A 20,809-nucleotide genomic window follows, 5' to 3' on the forward strand; every position below is an offset into this window, starting at 1 on the left:
GTTTGAAGAAAAGTTATTAATGATTTTAAAAAAAAGTTAGTGTAAATTATTGTTATACTCTGTATTTATGCTACCAGTTTGTAAATGTTATCATTTTACAAGATATACTATTTTTACTGGCAAAAGAATGAGTATATGGTCAAAGTGATTTGAAGTGGTCATGGTACCTGGAAAGTCTGTATGTACAACAATTCGGTGTGAAACGCTTCACATACAGAGTTTAGCCTCTAGTTTGGGGTATTTTGATATTGTTTTGTTTTTCCTATGTTTTGTAGAGGAAAGAAAGGAAGGGTTACACTAACAAAAAACTGTGTTTTATTTTTTATTTTATTTTTAAAAGCAGTTTTATTGATTCTAGTAATCCTTTAAATAGTACTGGCAGAAAGTTTGCCGCGGTTTTCTATGTCCAGAGACATGCTCATACACCATTATTTTTATACATTAGCTGCGTTACAGAGGGTACCGCATTTCTACACCAACACTAAAAAAAAAAAAAGAAAAATCCGTAGCACTTATAATGAAGTGCTATAAGTCATGTCAAAGTGGGCACTGCTACAATACAGTAGCTTTTATTTCAACTAAGCTCGAATCCATTAAAACATGCAGATTCTGTATTTTAATAGAATATTATTAAGGAGTCTAACAATATGGTCGATTGTGCCATGTCAACAAAGCCTTTTTGGTTAACGGATTAATCCGTCCAGACTTTATCACCATGTGTACTGGAACTGAATTGGATAAACCCCTTGGAATATTGACGGTTCTTGAGTACTGTTCTAGGCCACTATTTGTTTGTTTGAAATTATAAGAGGAATATAACTCAATTGGATACATTTATTAAGTCAGCAATGTTGATCTAAAATTTTTAATTAACTTTGAATTCCCAAGGATTGTCAATTTAGGAAATAATCCTGCCAGTATTCAAGTGTAAGTCTATGTATGGCTGCAAAGGCTATGGTCCTTAAAGCACTCTGCCCCCACTTTCAGGTCTGAGAGTGGGTTAGAACTGGAGTCAGAGCTAAGTGCTGCTGTGCGCCTGTGTGACCAATGGCTTGAACCATCACTGCACACAGCTCAGCTCACAAACTGTGAACCATATGGTATATAAACATTATAGTGCTAATACTTAACAGCGGTTTCTCAACCTTTTCAATAAAAATTTAAATAAAGGATTGACATACATTTTTCCATCACCCAGGTTCCCTTGGTGACGCTTATTTCTCCCCCTCCCTCAACGTCACAATGTTCCAATCCAATGATTCAGAGAAGCATTGGGGACCAAAGGCACTTGGCATGCCAAGTGCCGCACACGCATTCAAGTTTCCGGATTAGAAATTCTACAGTTTCTACATTGCAGGTTTGAAAGGCCACTGCAGCCAGACCACTTCATTAAATTGAAATAATCTTGGTGACTATAGTGTCCCTTTAATGTCCCAAGCAGCCCATTCCATCGTTGTTGCTTGTGTTAATGAGGATGCATTAGCCAGAGCAACATTGGCTGGCTATTTGTGGATGAGAGTGCTTTCACCCCATCACAGCACCCATTGTTGGATGGAGAGATGCATGGAGGGACAGTATCTGTGTACTCCAGGCTCAATAACCAATTCAATAAGATGAAATGGTTATGTGCCTATAGTGTCCCTTTAAAGGGACACTATATTCACCAGAACAACTACAGCTTATTGTATTTGTTCTGATGAGTAGAATCATTCCCTTCAGGTTTTTTGCAGTAAACACCATATTTTCAGAGACAATTCAGTGTTTACATTAGAGCCTAGTGATAACTTCACCTGCCACTCCTCAGATGACTAGTAGAGATGCTTCCTGTGGCAGTGCTGCACAGTGTGACTGACATTCAGTGTCTCCACCCTCTGCATGCAGACACTGAAACTTCCTCATAGAGATGCATTGAGTCAATTCTGTCCCTGATCTGCCAATCCTATTGGGAAGCTTTGGGATTGGTTCAGATAATTACTTCTGATGATGGCAGCCAAGCAGGCAGATCAGGCACAGAGGCAGCAGACTTGAATATAAGTAAGATTTTACTATCTTTAGGTAGGCAAGGGGGAGAGCTAGATGCTGGTTTTAACACTATAAGGTCAGGAATACATGTCTGTGTTCCTGACCCTATAGTGTTCTTTTAAGAACAGCCATGAACATAATTGTGTTTCTTTATACTAGCATAATATTTTTTAAGTATTTTCAGATTTCACCACAGTTTATTTCTGTCAAATTAGTTACATTTATTGAACCACACTGACGACATGCAAAAAGTACATATATTTGTATCACCTCTTAGATACAATTTATAGCGTAGTTGGCCCTGGAAAGTGTGAGTATACATGAGAGTGACAAAACTACATATTAAAACAGGGTACAATAAAGACAGGAAGTTGTAACCCCTGCATCACAATTCTGAACATAATACCTTCCCAATGTTTGTGGGCTCTATTGATTTAAAGAGACACTTACTTATAATCACAAAACCTCAGCCGTGAATAATCTATTTAACCTAGTATCTCTGCCTTCCTCAGTGCAACATATATAAAAATGATTAACAAATGGGTCAGTGAGCGATTGTCACAATTATTATAAATTAGCATTATTAAAGCTCTAACATACTCTGTCGCGCTCAACAATTTTAGCCAGGGGATATAAAAAAATAAAAAAAATAAAAATCTAAGAAACAAACTATTACAAGTGTTAAATAAAAACAACCTTGCTCAAAAGAGCTTACAATCTAGACTAGAATACGTGGTTGTCTAGCAGTTCTGTACAGAATTTGAAATTCTGAATCCCTCAAAAAAAAAGTTAAACCACAGTCTTAAAAAAAAAAAAAAAAAAAGGCAGAGAAGGGTGTGCAATATGGAATATTAAAAGTATTACTTTGCTTTATTTCCAAAAGATGTCTTACCTGCGGTTCATGGGGCGGACTCGCACTGCTACTTTGACAGATGCCATGTCTCATGCCTGTGATGGGCACAGCTCACCTTGAGCCCAGGTGTCCCCCTCCAGGTGATCCCAGGATGTATCAGGAACAGGTATCTATTAACAAAACTACACAGAGGTCCTGAACTCCAGGCAGTGCACAAGGAAAAATACACTAATCCAAACCCAACTTGATTACTTAAAAATCAGTCCCTGGATCGGATGTACCCAGCACTGTGAGTGAGTGAACACTTCAGGGAATCTGAGTACTCATACTCAAGGGTCAACTTCTAACCCAAGCTCAGCAAGCCTGCCTGGACCACTCCATCAGCCCTGGGAATGTCTGGCTCCCTGCTAGAAGTCAAGTCCTGTGTGCTATGCAGATTTACTTTGTTATTACAGCAGCCTTGGAAATCATGCAAATCATTGTGGCAACAACAGGTGTTTTGCTGGGGGTGGGCAGGGGGTGCTGTCTAATTTTGGGACACCCAGCTGTCAGGCAAGGCTTGCTGTCCTGTGCAGAACTACCTAAAATCACAAGAGATTGGAAAGGAAGGAAGAAGCAGGGTTAGAAAAAGCTCACAGCTCCACCTCTAAAACCTCACTTTAATGCAGTCATCTTACCCATTAGTTCTGATTCATCATGTGACACCTCTGCCACAGCCAGCTGCCGCGTTGCATAATGGGATTTGTAGTTCCTTCCTGCTAAACTTTCTCTCTCCGAAGCAGGAGGCTGGACCACAAGTTCCAGAATGTCAGTGTTCCCACATGTGCTCATTGTACATTGTAGCCAGCCTGGTTTGAAAACAATCGTTTCTGTTTGTTATTAACTACTGGCTGCAGCTAGGATTATTGTAACAATGTATACAAAGTAGAAAGCTAGGGTTTTATGGCTAGGGATTTATGGTTATGTTTTCATATTAACTATACTTATTACACTAAGCACTCTTGTAAATCCTTAGTTGTCTCTTTAATTAAGATGAACCAGAGGAACTCGTTTTTAAAAGGGATGTAGAAAGTTTTAAATAAAAGAGAAAAAAAAAATAATGTATCAGTTTACACATGAAGGGTTTTTTTATGTTTAGAACTTTTAAAGGTGTATGCTTGTTTTTTGTTTAATTGATTTTATGATGCAAACTAGAGAGTTTGAAAAATTGCAAGTCTCAATTTTACACAAGAATATATTTTTATTATATAGTATCATGTATAGTTTATAGTTAAATCCCCCTCTCATAATATTGTAAAGCGCTACGGAATCTGTTGGCGCTATATAAATGGCAATAATAATAATAATAATAATGTAATATTAATGTAAATTATAGTAGTCTTGCATGATCAAATACCAGAATACATTGCTTACATATTAGTGCAACACTTTACTAAATGCTGACTGCAGGTCTTTGTTATATGAAAATTAAAAAAATCGAGACAATTCTCTAATCTTTTACCTTGCCACAGCAATGTCACTTAAAGAGACACTCCACCAGTAAAAAAAAATCAATGTTTAGTAGATATACCTCAAATGCAAAATATGAACACATTTAATTATGCATTTTTATTGGGAGTATATCTAAAAACTGCTTCCAAAACTGCCGATCTCGACTTACAGCCTTTGTAAGCCCTCCCCGTCTAGCCCCGCCCAGATTTTCTGCGGCTGTCCAATCACAGACTTTAGAATGCAACTCAATGAGAAGTCTTTGCAAGGCAGGTGCTCTGGACAATTACTGCAGGACCAGTTGTCTGATTGACAGCCAGCGAAGTGTAACCAGGTTAATTCATTAAAGTGCCAATTTCTACTGAAACCTGCACTTTTTGTAGTATGAGAAAAAGAGGACACACTGTTCACACAGTGCTTTAGATATCTGGAATGTCCCTTTTATCATACTTCCCAAGTGTCCCTCTTCTGGAAGGTCAGTCTCTATTTTAGGTCCTTCATTCTACTGCAATATTATTCACCAAGTGATAAAGTGACAAGTGATAATCTACAATGAATTTCAAATTCAGGGCAAATTTAGCCGAATTGGAAACAATTTCTAAATCAGCTATGTTTCCACTTTCACTACTTTGGCCAAAGATTTTAAACTTACTTTGAATTCTCATTTTTGATGTTTATGAGGATATGTCTAGTTTTTTAAAGGGACACTATAGTCACCTGAACAGCTTTAGCTTAATGAAGCAGTTTTGGTGTATAGAACATGCCCCTGCAGCCTCACTGCTCAATCCTCTGCCATTTAGGAGTTAAATCCCTTTGTTTATTAACCCTAGTCACACCTCCCTGCATGTGACTTGCACAGCCTTCCATAAACACTTCCTGTAAAGAGAGCCCTATTTAGGCTTTCTTTATTGCAAGTTCTGTTTAATTAAGATTTTCTTATCCCCTGCTATGTTAATAGCTTTACAGACCCTGCAAGAGCCTCCTGTATGTGATTAAAGTGCAATTTAGAGATTGAGATACAATTATTTAAGGTAAATTTACATCTGTTTGAAAGTGAAACCAGTTTTTTTTTCATGCAGGCTCTGTCAATCATAGCCAGGGGAGGTGTGGCTAGGGCTGCATAAACAGAAACAAAGTGATTTAACTCCTAAATGGCAGTGAATTGAGCAGTGAAATTGCAGGGGAATGATCTATACACTAAAACTGCTTTATTTAGCTAAAGTAATTTAGGTGACTAAAGTGTTCCTTTAATTTAAAAAAAAAACGATGAATACTTCAATACATGTTTAGAAATCAATCTGTGCAAATAACTTACATTGGTCTAAGTTATCTTAGGTCACATAAAGGGCATCGACCCAGAACTTTTAATCAGGCAGCTTTTAATGACCAGTTTTGTTGAGCTTGTACATGCAGCACCACTGCTCGGCCAGTCGATGCACTAAACAGTGAATCTCATAGTGGTGATGGTATCAGTGATGAGTGGAACTGCTCTTGGGGTATACTCTACTACTGCAGGATAGAGGTTTATTAGGTTAAGATAAAACTCATACACTGAACAAAATTATAAATGCAACACTTTTGTTTTTGCCCCATTTTTCATGAGCTGAACTCGAAGACTTTTTCTATATACACAAAAGGCCTGTGTTTATTATACATTATCCCCCATAGTCATTTATCGTTGGATAAAATAGAGAATGGTGGTGAGAGCACTCAAATTGAAAGACAGAAAAAAAAATCAGATAATATTACCCACTTGTATGATACACTAAAAGGGAGAGAAAACACAACATAGGGTAATAACGTCAGATTAAAATAAACTTAGAACAAAGGAGGCAAATTGCACTCACAAACAGGGGGCCAATTAGAAGCTGGCCCAAGCTACACGCCTTGAACAGAAGAAATCTCCCAGAGACTGGAACAGGGACGAATTGTAGAGGGTGTCTTCCCAAGGTAAGTGCAACACACAGGAACGCAGGTTGTAGATTGCACACCAGATTTAATATAAATTACAAACAAAATAGACGAAATAATTAAAACGGAAAGTCCCATAAAACTTGCAATAAATGTCCCAAAAACGTCCTCCGGGTCCACCTTACGCGTTTCGGCACAAAGCCTTCATCAGAGGTGCTATCTTCTGTTCTGTCACATAGTCCTTTATAAGTCCTATTCTTGGCGCCGTTTTCGCCGGTCATCTGCATTTCTCTTCCGGGTTCCGGCGTCAGGACGTCCTGCGTCATCACGTCCTGACGCTGCTGCTGGTTTCGGCGAGAAGGACGTGTAGGAAACGTCCTCCATTAAAATCAATACAATTACAATTAAAACATCCCTCAATTTATAAAAAAGTCCCTCAAACTTCAAAATAATGCAGGGAGGGGGGGAAGAGAAAGGGACATATATACAAAAAATTATTACATACAGCTTACGTTAAAAATGAATGTAATATATATATTACTAATGAATAAAACTATATCCCTAAAAATGAAATAAAATCCAAATCACATGGGGAGAATAAAACAAAGGTAGAGTTAGTGCAAATTGGGTACAAATATTTAAAACACATTAATATGTTTATGGACCATGGTCCCCCAAAGGATACTCAGATGTATTTGTTAATTTCAAAATCGATATTTAACCCATTGGGAACCATGGTCTCCATTTCAAACATCCATTTCATCTCAGCATATCCTAAATTATACTCTTTGTCTCCCCCTCTCCAATGTGCTGTGATAATATCAATTCCCATAAACTCAATACCTCTTGGGTCCCCATTGTGTACCTCAGCAAAGTGTTTTGATACATTATGATTTAAAAATTTGCGTTTTATATTGTATATATGTTCTCTAATCCTGGTTTTAAGGTTACGTATGGTCTTGCCAATATATTGGTAACCACATTGGCACGTAAGCAAATAAATTACTCCCTTACTCGAGCAATTTATAAACGTATTTATTTTATATTCTTTTTTCGTAACTAGTGAGGTAAACTGAGAGATTTTTCTATTTTTATTTATTCTAAAACTACAACCTTGACATGTACCACAATAATGAAAACCTTTACTCCCCTTTAAAAATGATTTGTTTTCTGCTTTTTCTTTATCTAAAAAACTGCTTGTTAATAACTGCTTAAAATTGTTAGCCCCTCTAAAAATAAATTTTGGTTTAAAACCTAAAAACGGAACTGCATCTGAATCTTCTTTTAAAACATACCAGTATTTTCTAACTATTTTTTGTAAAATTCCATTATTTGAGCTAAAATTAAAAATAAAAGGGATCACCTCATTCTGATACTGTCTTTCATTAGGATCTTTTTTCTCTTTATATTTTAATAGAGGCTGTCTGTCTCTTTCCGCAATTTTTCTTTCAATGGTGTCTAAATCCTCTTTAATGTACCCTTTCTCAATAAATTTTGTCTTTAAGATTTTGGCCTGGTTAAAAAATTCCTCTTCTTCTGTGCAATTTCTCTTGAGTCGCAAAAACTGGCCTTTCGGAATATTAGTTAACCAAGGTTTAAAATGGCAACTTTTTAAATCTATAAAACTGTTAACGTCCACACTCTTAAAGAATGTTTTACTTTTAATCTTGTTATTCTCGATGTAAATTAAAAGATCTAAAAAGTTGACACTTTTCCTACTGATTTCATGTGATAGGTTAATATTAAAGGAATTACAGTTAAGAGTAAGGATAAAATTCTCTAGGGATTCCCTATTCCCTTTCCAAATTATAAAAATGTCGTCAATATACCTTTTATAGAGGACCAGATTTGCCCCGTGTTCTGATTGGGAATAGATATTGTGTTCTTCCCAAAAAGACATAAAGAGATTTGCATAACTCGGGGCAAATCTGGTCCCCATTGCTGTTCCTAAAATCTGTAGGTAAAACTTGCCTTCAAACCAGAAAAAATTGTTATTTAAAATGAAATAAATACATTTAATTAAAAAATCCACTTGAATACTGTCCATTTCTCCTGATTTTTCTCCAGTTTTTGCGACTCAAGAGAAATTGCACAGAAGAAGAGGAATTTTTTAACCAGGCCAAAATCTTAAAGACAAAATTTATTGAGAAAGGGTACATTAAAGAGGATTTAGACACCATTGAAAGAGAAATTGCGGAAAGAGACAGACAGCCTCTATTAAAATATAAAGAGAAAAAAGATCCTAATGAAAGACAATATCAGAATGAGGTGATCCCTTTTATTTTTAATTTTAGCTCAAATAATGGAATTTTACAAAAAATAGTTAGAAAATACTGGTATGTTTTAAAAGAAGATTCAGATGCAGTTCCGTTTTTAGGTTTTAAACCAAAATTTATTTTTAGAGGGGCTAACAATTTTAAGCAGTTATTAACAAGCAGTTTTTTAGATAAAGAAAAAGCAGAAAACAAATCATTTTTAAAGGGGAGTAAAGGTTTTCATTATTGTGGTACATGTCAAGGTTGTAGTTTTAGAATAAATAAAAATAGAAAAATCTCTCAGTTTACCTCACTAGTTACGAAAAAAGAATATAAAATAAATACGTTTATAAATTGCTCGAGTAAGGAAGTAATTTATTTGCTTACGTGCCAATGTGGTTACCAATATATTGGCAAGACCATACGTAACCTTAAAACCAGGATTAGAGAACATATATACAATATAAAACGCAAATTTTTAAATCATAATGTATCAAAACACTTTGCTGAGGTACACAATGGGGACCCAAGAGGTATTGAGTTTATGGGAATTGATATTATCACAGCACATTGGAGAGGGGGAGACAAAGAGTATAATTTAGGATATGCTGAGATGAAATGGATGTTTGAAATGGAGACCATGGTTCCCAATGGGTTAAATATCGATTTTGAAATTAACAAATACATCTGAGTATCCTTTGGGGGACCATGGTCCATAAACATATTAATGTGTTTTAGATATTTGTACCCAATTTGCACTAACTCTACCTTTGTTTTATTCTCCCCATGTGATTTGGATTTTATTTCATTTTTAGGGATATAGTTTTATTCATTAGTAATATATATATTACATTCATTTTTAACGTAAGCTGTATGTAATAATTTTTTGTATATATGTCCCTTTCTCTTCCCCCCCTCCCTGCATTATTTTGAAGTTTGAGGGACTTTTTTATAAATTGAGGGATGTTTTAATTGTAATTGTATTGATTTTAATGGAGGACGTTTCCTACACGTCCTTCTCGCCGAAACCAGCAGCAGCGTCAGGACGTGATGACGCAGGACGTCCTGACGCCGGAACCCGGAAGAGAAATGCAGATGACCGGCGAAAACGGCGCCAAGAATAGGACTTATAAAGGACTATGTGACAGAACAGAAGATAGCACCTCTGATGAAGGCTTTGTGCCGAAACGCGTAAGGTGGACCCGGAGGACGTTTTTGGGACATTTATTGCAAGTTTTATGGGACTTTCCGTTTTAATTATTTCGTCTATTTTGTTTGTAATTTATATTAAATCTGGTGTGCAATCTACAACCTGCGTTCCTGTGTGTTGCACTTACCTTGGGAAGACACCCTCTACAATTCGTCCCTGTTCCAGTCTCTGGGAGATTTCTTCTGTTCAAGGCGTGTAGCTTGGGCCAGCTTCTAATTGGCCCCCTGTTTGTGAGTGCAATTTGCCTCCTTTGTTCTAAGTTTATTTTAATCTGACGTTATTACCCTATGTTGTGTTTTCTCTCCCTTTTAGTGTATCATACAAGTGGGTAATATTATCTGATTTTTTTTTCTGTCTTTCAATTTGAGTGCTCTCACCACCATTCTCTATTTTACTAATCGTGTTCTTTCTAGTGGTTTATTGTGGCCCACTAGGGTGATTGTAGCACCAGAGTGCAGATTATTTTTTCACCGCATACCTTTGTATTTTGTCATTTATCGTTGGACCTAGGCAGCATGATGTCTTAGGCCGGCCCAGAGAGTGAGTGAGTGAATAATATAATATATATGTTCAGAAACATATTAGTAATATATGTAAATTGGGTTCATGCAAATAGGGTGAAAAGGTATTAAAGAAAAACACACTTATTGCATCAAATTTACAAAGCCAAACTTTTAAAAGCTTTCCTAATTTCTTTCTCGGGATGAGGAATATATCGGTTGTAGACTGAGGATTTCCATCTGCCCAATCTTTTAATAATATGCACTGGAGTGTCATTGTTGAAGGAAGCCGAAGCTGCCCCTATTCTAAATGAAAGACCCGCGACATGGATACAACCCAATCTTAGGGGTAGTGTTCTGATGTAGAAGATGAATTTAGCCGTAGTCAGAGGGATTCAGTAAGAGTAGTGGTGAAATGTGTGTGGCATGACTGAGTGTGGGTAAGTAAGAGTCAAGTATTTTAACTGGGCACTAGTTCTAGGTGGGATAAAGTGGTATAGCGGATGGATGAGTAGTTTGGTTCATTTTAGAGGTTTGTAGAGAAAGTATATAGTGATCATGAATTTTAGCGATATCCAATATTTTTAATGTGGTCTCAAACAAACATAAAATGCTATATAAAATTTGTGGGAATATCGAATAGTCGTGTACAGTAAATCAGAGAGGGCTCAGAATATCGAACCAGCGATAGGTAACCTGGATGAAGTAGGGGGTCTATCTGTTTTATTAAATACGCGGTAATATGCTTCTAATGGGATAGGACGTTAGGAAAGGTGTGTGATTGGGATAAGTGGTTGTGGCTGTATTTACCTTATCCTGGGATCGACCTGGCTCCTAAGCTCGAGCCGCGCGTGGCTGGATCACTCCTGCCTCCACACGAGCCGCATGCGGCTTGATCTCCTCTTCTGACTTAGCCGCGTGCACTGACCGCAGTGATCGGTCACGTGGCCCGCCTGGCAGTAGGAGCACGGCTCGAGTCACGAGCTCGCTCTTAAAAGGGCAGTGGGAGCCAAAAGTTGATTCAGGCTACCTTTGGCCCACGTCATTCCAGCACCCTCGCACACAAATGTTTTGGGGGCGTAGGCATGACGTGGGCCAATCAAATGTTAAAGGATATTTAAACTTCCCTAGCCCTATCCACTTTGTCCTATCGTGGTTTATGTGTCAGTACCCTTTAGTGCGTTCCTTGATCTATTTTGTTTATTTTGGTATTGACCATGGCTTTGTTCTTGACTCTGAATTTATCTTTAACCCTTTCCTGTCTTGTTTGCCCGTGTGACTGATTGCCATCTACCTGACCGATATTAAGCATGTCGGGTCAGTCAGGTAGGAGCAACATTGCTGGGTCATCCCCTTCTGGGGTGAAATTCGCTTGTTGATAGCTGCTTAAAATGAGATATTGAGGGAGCTCACACGAAGTGTGTCTTTCCTCCATTACAGCTAGGCCCCGACCCCCGGAAGCTGCATTCTTAGTGAGAGGAGGGAAAGTTTAGCTGCTGCTGATTAGATAGGGAAATTGATAGCTAGGCTAGGGTATTCAGTGTCCACTACAATCCTGAAGGACTCATCTGATCTCTGCTGTAAGGACAGCACCCCAAAAAGCCCTTTTTAGGGCTAGAACATCAGTCTTTTTTTTTTCCCTGTGTAATCTAATTGCAGTTGCCTGCCTGCCAGCGTGTGTGTCAGGCTCACAGCGTATACTGTGCCCACTTGCCCAGTGCCACCACTCATATCTGGTGTCACAATAGCTTGCATTAAAAAAACAAAACTTTTTTGACTGTAATATAATAGCAGTCAGTTTCCTTCACACGTGTGCGTTTCAGGGCCTGCCAGGGCACAGTGTCACACCAGTGCAACTCATATCTGGTGTAACAGTAGTGTATATAAAAAAAAACTAGAAATTTGACTGTGAAATAATAGCAGTCAGTTTCCTTCACACGTGTGCGTTTCAGGGCCTGCCAGGGCACAGTGTCACAACTCATATCTGGTATAACAGTAGTGTACATTTAAAAAAAAAAAAATACAGGGGGCTTGTTGTCACCTTTCGGGGACCCTTGGTGTTGTACGTGGCTGGGTGGAGGAAGAGACCTTCAATGACATCAGTGAGGACAAGGAACGGGACATGGATAGCTTGGTATCCAACCTTGTGCAAATGGGGAGTTTGCGGTTGTGCAAATGGACTGTTTGCGGTTGTTTGCGGTGCGTTAAACGGGGAGTTTGGTCTGTCACTGTGAAGCGGGCGTAACCCTTACACTACTTGATCGATACAACATCATACCTGATGTTTTAAAGCACGTTATTCCAAACAATTTAGGAATGTTAGGTGATTTATGCCCTTTGCGGATTAAAACCAGACTCTGCATCAACTATGTAATTTTTCATGGGAGTTTTGCCATGGATCCCCCTCCGACATGCCACAGTCCAGGTGTTAGTCCCCTTGAAACAACTTTTCCATCACTATTGTGGCCAGAAAGAGTCCCTATGGGTTTTAAAATTCGCCTGCCTATTGAAGTCTATGGCGGTCTATGGTGGTTCGCCGGGTTCGTCCGTTCGCGAACATTTGCGGAAGTTCGCGTTCGCCATTCGCAAACGGAAAATTTTATGTTCGCGACATCACTACTCCTCTTCAATAGCTGTGCGAAGTTGCTGGATATTGGCAGGACCTGGAACACGCTGTCGTGTGCGCCGATCCAGAGCATTCCAAACATGCTCAGTGGGTGACATGTCCGGTAAGTACGCTGGCCATGCAAGAACTGGGATGTTTTCAGCTTCCAGGAATTGTTTACAGATCCTTGCAAAATGGGGCCATACATTATCATGCTGCAGCAGTGATGGTCGTGGATAAATGGCACAACAACGGGCCTCAGGGTCTCGTCACGGTATCAATAAAATGCACCTGTGTTCGTTGTCCATAACAAATGCCTGCCTATACCATAACACCACCGCCACCATGGGCCACTCGATCCACAACATTGACATCAGCAAACCGCTCACCCACACAACGCCATACACGCTGTCTGCCATCTGCCCTGTAAAGTGAAAACTGGGATTCATCTGTGAAGAGAACACCTCTCGAAAGTGCCAGACGCTATTGAATGTGAGCATTTGCCCACTCAAGTCGTTTGGGATGATGAAATGCAGTCAGGTCGAGATCCCAATGAGGACGACGAGCATGCAGATGAGCTTCCCTGAGATGGTTTCTGACAGTTTGTGCAGACATTCTTTGGTTATGCAAACCGATTGTTACAGCAGCTGTCCAGGTGGCTGGTCTTAGACGATCTTGGAGGTGAGTATGCTGGATGTGGAGGTCCTGGGCTGGTGTGGTTACAGGTGGTCTGTGGTTGTGAGGCCGGTTGGTTGTACTGCCAAATTCTCTGAAATGCCTTTGGAGACGGCTTATGGTAGAGAAATGAACATTCAATTCACAGGCAACAGCTCTAGTGGACATTCCTGCAGTCAGCATGCCAATTGCACGCTCCCTCAAAACTTGCGACATCTGTGGCATTGTGCTGTGTGATGAAACTGCACATTTTAGAGTGACCTTTTATTGTGGCCAGCCTGAGGCACACCTTTTCAATAATCATACTGTCTAATCAGCATCTTGATATGCCACACCTGTGAGGTGGATGGATTATCTCGGCAAAGGAGACATGCTCACTAACACAGATTTAGACAGATATTGTGAACAATATTTGATAGAAATAGGCCTTTTGTGTACAAAGAAAAAGTCTTAAATCTTTAAGTTCAGCTCATGAAAAATGGGGCAAAAACAAAAGTGTTGCGTTTATAATTTTGTTCAGTGTATGAGATGTTTTTAATTGAAGGTCTCTTTCCATTGAGAGATTGGTTTGCCTGAAGCTGCAGGCTGACCCACTTAACAGTGTTTCTGCAGGGAATACAAAAGGAATACACAAAGCCATATAACCACTACAGCTCACGTTAGTAGTTGTGGTGGCAGGAGTGCCCTGGCAAACTTCACTGTAAGTAGTCAAACCTTTGAGCGTTCTGTCTTAAGTGGTGGAGGTGGGGAGCTGTGCCCAATGGGCTCCAAGCAAGAAGTCAAAATATTCTGATACAGTTTGAGAACTTCCAATGGGGGGGCACCATGGCCCTCCTGGCAGCATAAGCATTACATAAAACACCACTGGCACTGTCCCACACCAAGGCACAGTTCTCCCTGCAGTCTATCCTTCTTCTAAGCATTATTGCTCATCTCTGATGAGGAGTAGGGCTAGGCTGAGGCAGGACTTGGATGACATGGAGCTATGCATTCTGACAACAAATGCTTTTTATGCAGAAAATTAAGATTAGCGGCCCAGAACTCTTATTCCAGGCGCTGTTGGATTTGGAGTTACAATTAGCAGTGTAAGTGCAGTTTCAGTATGTGCAGTGTTTCTAACTAAAATGCTGCACGCACTAACATGCTCCAAGCACTGCTGCCACTTGAAATCCCTGATGTGGTTATGGTGCATGATTCAATGATGTGTAGTAGTCATGGTTCTTGGAGTCCGTATGTGCAGCATTTCAATATAAAACAGAGAAAATGTGGTGTAACCTCGCTTCCAGCAGCATCTTTAGTCTATGTCAATTCTGTGCACAGCATGCTGGCTAGAGACCTCAGATGGCGGCATGCCCCCTTCCCATGCTGCCCAAGTCCTGCTCTCAGCCTGTCCTCCCTGATAGCCTCTCTCTGATCTTCCTGAGGAGACTTGCATCCCCTCTGTACACCAAGGGAGCTTTAACTCTGGTGTGTCAGTGTCACTGTGTGTGCTCCCTCACTGCCAGTTAGTGCTCTGAGAATTAACAGTGCACACACAGAGGCACTGTCACACAACACAATGTTTGTACACACAATATACCCTTCTTACACACTGTACACACTCACTCAATGCAACACCCAGAACCTTCAACACACAACCTCATTCAGCCTTCAATACACACAACTTCCCACATCTAAACACAACTTCACTCAGTCTCCAATACACACTGCCTACTACACACAAACCTTACTCAGCCTCCAATACACACAGCCTACCACACACAAACCTTACTCAGCCTCCAATACACACAGCCTACCACACATAACCTCACTCAGCCTCCAATACACCCAGCCTACCACACACAAACCTTACTCACCCTCCAACACACACAACCTTCTACACACAAACCTTACTCACCCTCCAACACACCCAGCCTACCACACACAAACCTTACTCACCCTCCAACACACACAGCCTACCACACATAACCTCACTCAGCCTCCAACACACCCAGCCTACCACACACAAACCTTACTCACCCTCCAACACACACAGCCTACCACACATAACCTCATTCAGCCTCCAACACACCCAGCCTACCACACACAAACCTTACTCACCCTCCAACACACACAACCTTCTACACACAAACCTTACTCACCCTCCAACACACACAGCCTTCTACACACAAACCTTACTCACACTCCAACACACACAGCCTTCTACACACAAACCTTACTCACACTCCAACACACACAGCCTTCTACACACAAACCTTACTCACACTCCATCACACACAGCCTACCACACACAAACCTCACTCATACTCTAACACACACAGCCTTCTACACACAAATCTTACTCACAATCCAACACACACAGCCTACCACACACAAACGTTACTCACCCTCCAATACACCCAGCCTACCACACACAAACCTTACTCAGCCTCCAACACACACAGCCTACCACACACAAATCTTACTCACACTCCAACACACACAGCCTACCACACACAAACCTCACTCATACTCCAACACACACAGCCTCACACACACAAACCTCACTCATACTCCAACACACACAGCCTACCACACATAAACCTCACTCATACTCCAACACACACATCCTACCACACACAAACCTCACTCATACTTCAACACACACAGCATACCTCACACAATCCTCACTCATACTCTAACACACACAGCCTTCTACCCACAAACCTTACTCACACTCCAACACACACAGCCGTCTACACACAAACCTTACTCACACTCCAACACACACAGCCTTCTACACACAAACCTTACTCACACTCCATCACACACAGCCTACCACACACAAACCTCACTCATACTCTAACACACACAGCCTTCTACACACAAATCTTACTCACAATCCAACACACACAGCCTACCACACACAAACGTTACTCACCCTCCAATACACCCAGCCTACCACACACAAACCTTACTCAGCCTCCAACACACACAGCCTACCACACACAAATCTTACTCACACTCCAACACACACAGCCTACCACACACAAACCTCACTCATACTCCAACACACACAGCCTCACACACACAAACCTCACTCATACTCCAACACACACAGCCTACCACACACAAACCTCACTCATACTCCAACACACACATCCTACCACACACAAACCTCACTCATACTTCAACACACACAGCATACCTCACACAATCCTCACTCATACTCTAACACACACAGCCTTCTACCCACAAACCTTACTCACACTCCAACACACAGATCCTACCACACACAAACCTAACAGCTTCCAACACACACAGCCTCCCACAGACAAACCTCACTCAAACTCCAAAACACAACTTTCCACACATACAGCACACATGCCACACACAACACACGCAGTCTATTCTATACTACACACAACACCACAAGAAGCCTGCAATAACATGGTTTTCATCACACATATGCAGATCACAGCTGACACTATCTATTTGAAAAAGACTGGCAGAGAAATACCAGGAAAGAGACAGAAAGTTGAGATTTGGAAAGAGGACAACATATTTTTAGAGGGAGAAACTATAGACATGAAAGAGGCAGAAAAATTAGGATGAAGGTAAACAATGGATAAATGGAGTGTGAGGGGACAGCAAAACTAGATTTCTGCCTAGGGCCTTATCGTCATTCTACCTATACTTTGACATATATAAAAACACTGGTTTGTTACAATTACTTTGTTATTGAATAACTATGGGAAGCAGGATACCAGGAACAACTGATAGAAAACCACCTGTATGCAGAAGTCTGCTGCTGAATCCTTTCTTTGTGGTAGAACCTGTAGCACAATACAAAGCACACTTTCAGTCAATATTTACAAAGAGACTAATGTTTTATTTTATATTGGAAACTTCCCTAAATGTTTCATGGCCTTAGTTTTATAATGCAGTAATTCACAATTTAAAGGGTCATTGTAAGCACTAGAACCACTTATGGATCTTGTACTTTATGGTACAAGGAGATCTCTGATTTTTATTGAATACAGCTAACACTATAATAGAAAACTCAGCCAGTTCCTGGTGTCTGCAAACTCTTCAAATTTTCAAGCAAACAGCTGAAATCCATAGGAATAATTTTAATTTTGCAAAAACAAAGCGAGGACCAGGACTGACTGATAGGATGAGACTATTATTGGTCCATTATTGGTCCATGCAGACAATCCTTGAGATGCAGAGTTGCACTAAGATTGTCCAGGGATCTAGACCAGATGCTGGATTCATGCCCCCTTCTAGAGTTCTGGGCTCTGCTCTGTGAAAGGGGGGCGGCGGAGTGTTGTATGTGTGAAGGAAGACTGAGTGTTCTGTAATTTTGCTCGAGAAGAAAAAATAGTTTGAGCAGTCCAACAGTCAAGGTTAAACACAGTAAAGGAGTTTAAGCATGCGTGGGATAGGCATAAGGCTATCCTAACTATAAGATAAGGCCAGGGACTAATGAAAGTATTTAGAAAATTGGGCAGACTAGATGGGCCGAATGGTTCTTATCTGCCGTCACATTCTATGTTTCTATGTTTCTATGTCATCCAGTTTAGAAAAATATTAATTTGAAGTTTGTCATTGAGTTTTTATTCTAAAATAAATGTACAGTTGCTATAGCATTTCTATAGCCTGTTTAAGTATTTTAGTAGAGGGAAAAAGATTAGTTAGGGGCTATTTGAATTGCAGTCGATGTATATGTAGTATATCCACAGCATTCAAAAAAGTATATAATTTTTTTTTTCTTTAATTCATTGGAGCAATTCCTTTTTGCCATTATAAATAAATTGCACTATTACAGTGTTCCTCAATGGCTTTTTCCAGGGAGGTTTGATGGGAACAGTAAGTCATAAAAATACCTTTAAGCAGACGTGCATAGTTGCATAGTGTAATTATGGCGCGAGGTCTGCCAGTTAACACAGAGCAGAACCCTTTCATTCACCGTGTCAAATTGCATTGGCAAGCTCCAGGTTCTTAATACACTATTCTTCCATATCGCATCTGCGAAAAAATACTTCCACAAATCAATTGATGCTTCTGGCTTGAAGTTTGTTTTGCTATAACTTGATACTGTGCCTCCTAGTTAGCTTAGACAGTGTGTGAAGCATCTACTATATCAAAAATCCCTGTTTTCTAAAACCTTTCTCATTTCTCAATGACCCATCTATCGCACAATCATATCAGCATAGGACTAGAATGATGGTAGGAATTTTGCAGTTTTGTGTAAAATATGTTTTGCCTCTGCATTTACCTGTATTTCACTGCATAATAGTTGCAGGTTTTATGCCTAATTCCTTTCCTTACAAATGGGGGTGCGACCAGCGATCTGCGACCATTATCCAAAGCTTTATTTTTCTTCTAACAGCTTTTTAATAGTTGCTGATAATATTATAGTTGCTAATAACATAGCTGCTGAGAACATGCACATTACATGACCAGAGTTCATTACAAGAACTCTGATCCTGATACCTGTCTTCCAATTGTGATCCTGATCCCTGTCCCCTGTTTTTTTTAACTAAGAACATACGCATTTCTAATGCATTGCATAGATACAATGCGATGCATTCAAATACAATAAACTTATAGGTAGTGATGTCGCAAACATCAAATTTTCCGTTCGCGAACGGCGAACGTGAACTTCCGCAAATGTTCGCGAACGGGCGAATCCGGCGAACCGCCATAGACTTCAATAGGCAGGCGAATTTTAAAACCCACAGGGACTCTTTCTGGCCACAATAGTGATGGAAAAGTTGTTTCAAGGGGACTAACACCTGGACTGTGGCATGCCAGAGGGGGACCCATGGCAAAACTCCCATGGAAAATTACATAGTTGATGCAGAGTCTGGTTTTAATCCATAAAGGGCATAAATCACCTAACATTCCTAAATTGTTTGGAATAACGTGCTTTAAAACATCAGGTATGATGTTGTATCGATCAGGTAGTGTAAGGGTTACGCCCGCTTCACAGTGACAGACCAAACTCCCCGTTTAACGCACCGCAAACAACCGCAAACTCCCCATTTGCACAAGGTTGGATAGGTTGGATACCAAGCTAGCCATGTCCCGTTCCTTGTCCTCACTGATGTCATTGAAGGTCTCTTCCTCCACCCAGCCACGTACAACACCAAGGGTCCCCGAAAGGTGACAACAAGCCCCCTGTATTTTTTTTTAAATGTATACTACTGTTACACCAGATATGAGTTGCACTGGTGTGACACTGTGCCCTGGCAGGCCCTGAAACACACACGTGTGAAGGAAACTGACTGCTATTATATTACAGTCAAAAAAGTGTTTTTTTTTTTTTAAATGCAAGCTATTGTGACACCAGATATGAGTGGTGGCACTGGGACCACCTTAAAAATATTGGATATCGCTAAAAAATCATGATCACTATATACTTTCTCTACAAACCTCTAAAACGAACCAAACCACTTTATCCCACCTAGAACTAGTGCCCAGTTAAAATACTTGACTCTTACTTACCCACACTCAGTCATGCCACACACATTTCACCACTACTCTCACTGAATCCCTCTGACTACGGCTAAATTCATCTTCTACATCAGAACACTACTCCTAAGATTGGGTTGTATCCATGTCTCGGATCTTTCATTTAGAATAGGGGCAGCTTCGGTCTCCTTCAACACTGACACTCCAGTGCATATTATTAAAAGATTGGGCAGATGGAAATCCTCAGTCTACAACTGATATAATCCTCATCCCGAGAAAGAAATGAGGAAAGCTTTTAAAAGTTTGGCTTTGTAAATTTGATGCAATAAGTGTGTTTTTCTTTAATACCTTTTCACCCTCTTTGCATGAACCCGATTTACATATATTACTAATATGTTTCTGAACATATATATTATATTATTCACTCACTCACTCACTCACTCACTCTTTGGGCCGGCCTAAGACATCATGCTGCCTAGGTCCAACGATAAATGACTATGGGGGATAATGTATAATAAACACAGGTTACTGGCTATGGGGGGGATAATGTATAATAAACACAGGTTACTGGCTATGGGAGGGATAATGTATAATAAACACAGGTTACTGGCTATGGGGGATAATGTATAATTAACACAGGTTACTGGCTATGGGGGGATAATGTATAATAAACACAGGTTACTGGCTATGGGAGGGATAATGTATAATAAACACAGGTTACTGGCTATGGGGAGGATAATGTATAATAAACACAGGTTACTGGCTATGGGAGGATAATGTATAATAAACACAGGTTACTGGCTATGGGGGAGATAATGTATAATAAACACA

General features: G+C 40.0%; 1 protein-coding gene across 1 annotated transcript in view; it reads right to left on the reverse strand.

The window, feature by feature from the left end:
• The window catches only part of KIF16B (kinesin family member 16B), a 303,581-nt gene extending 300,083 nt beyond the window's left edge, over positions 1 to 3,498 (reverse strand). The window contains exon 1 of the mRNA XM_063444040.1: positions 2,915 to 3,498. Within this exon, the coding sequence (XP_063300110.1) occupies positions 2,915 to 2,961 (47 nt within the window). The 5' untranslated portion in view covers positions 2,962 to 3,498. The remainder of the gene's footprint in view (positions 1 to 2,914) is intronic.
• Between the last annotated feature and the right edge of the window lie 17,311 nt (positions 3,499 to 20,809).

The sequence above is a fragment of the Pelobates fuscus genome, chromosome 2 (genome assembly GCF_036172605.1).
Source record: "Pelobates fuscus isolate aPelFus1 chromosome 2, aPelFus1.pri, whole genome shotgun sequence".
Taxonomy (NCBI): Eukaryota; Metazoa; Chordata; class Amphibia; order Anura; family Pelobatidae; genus Pelobates; species Pelobates fuscus.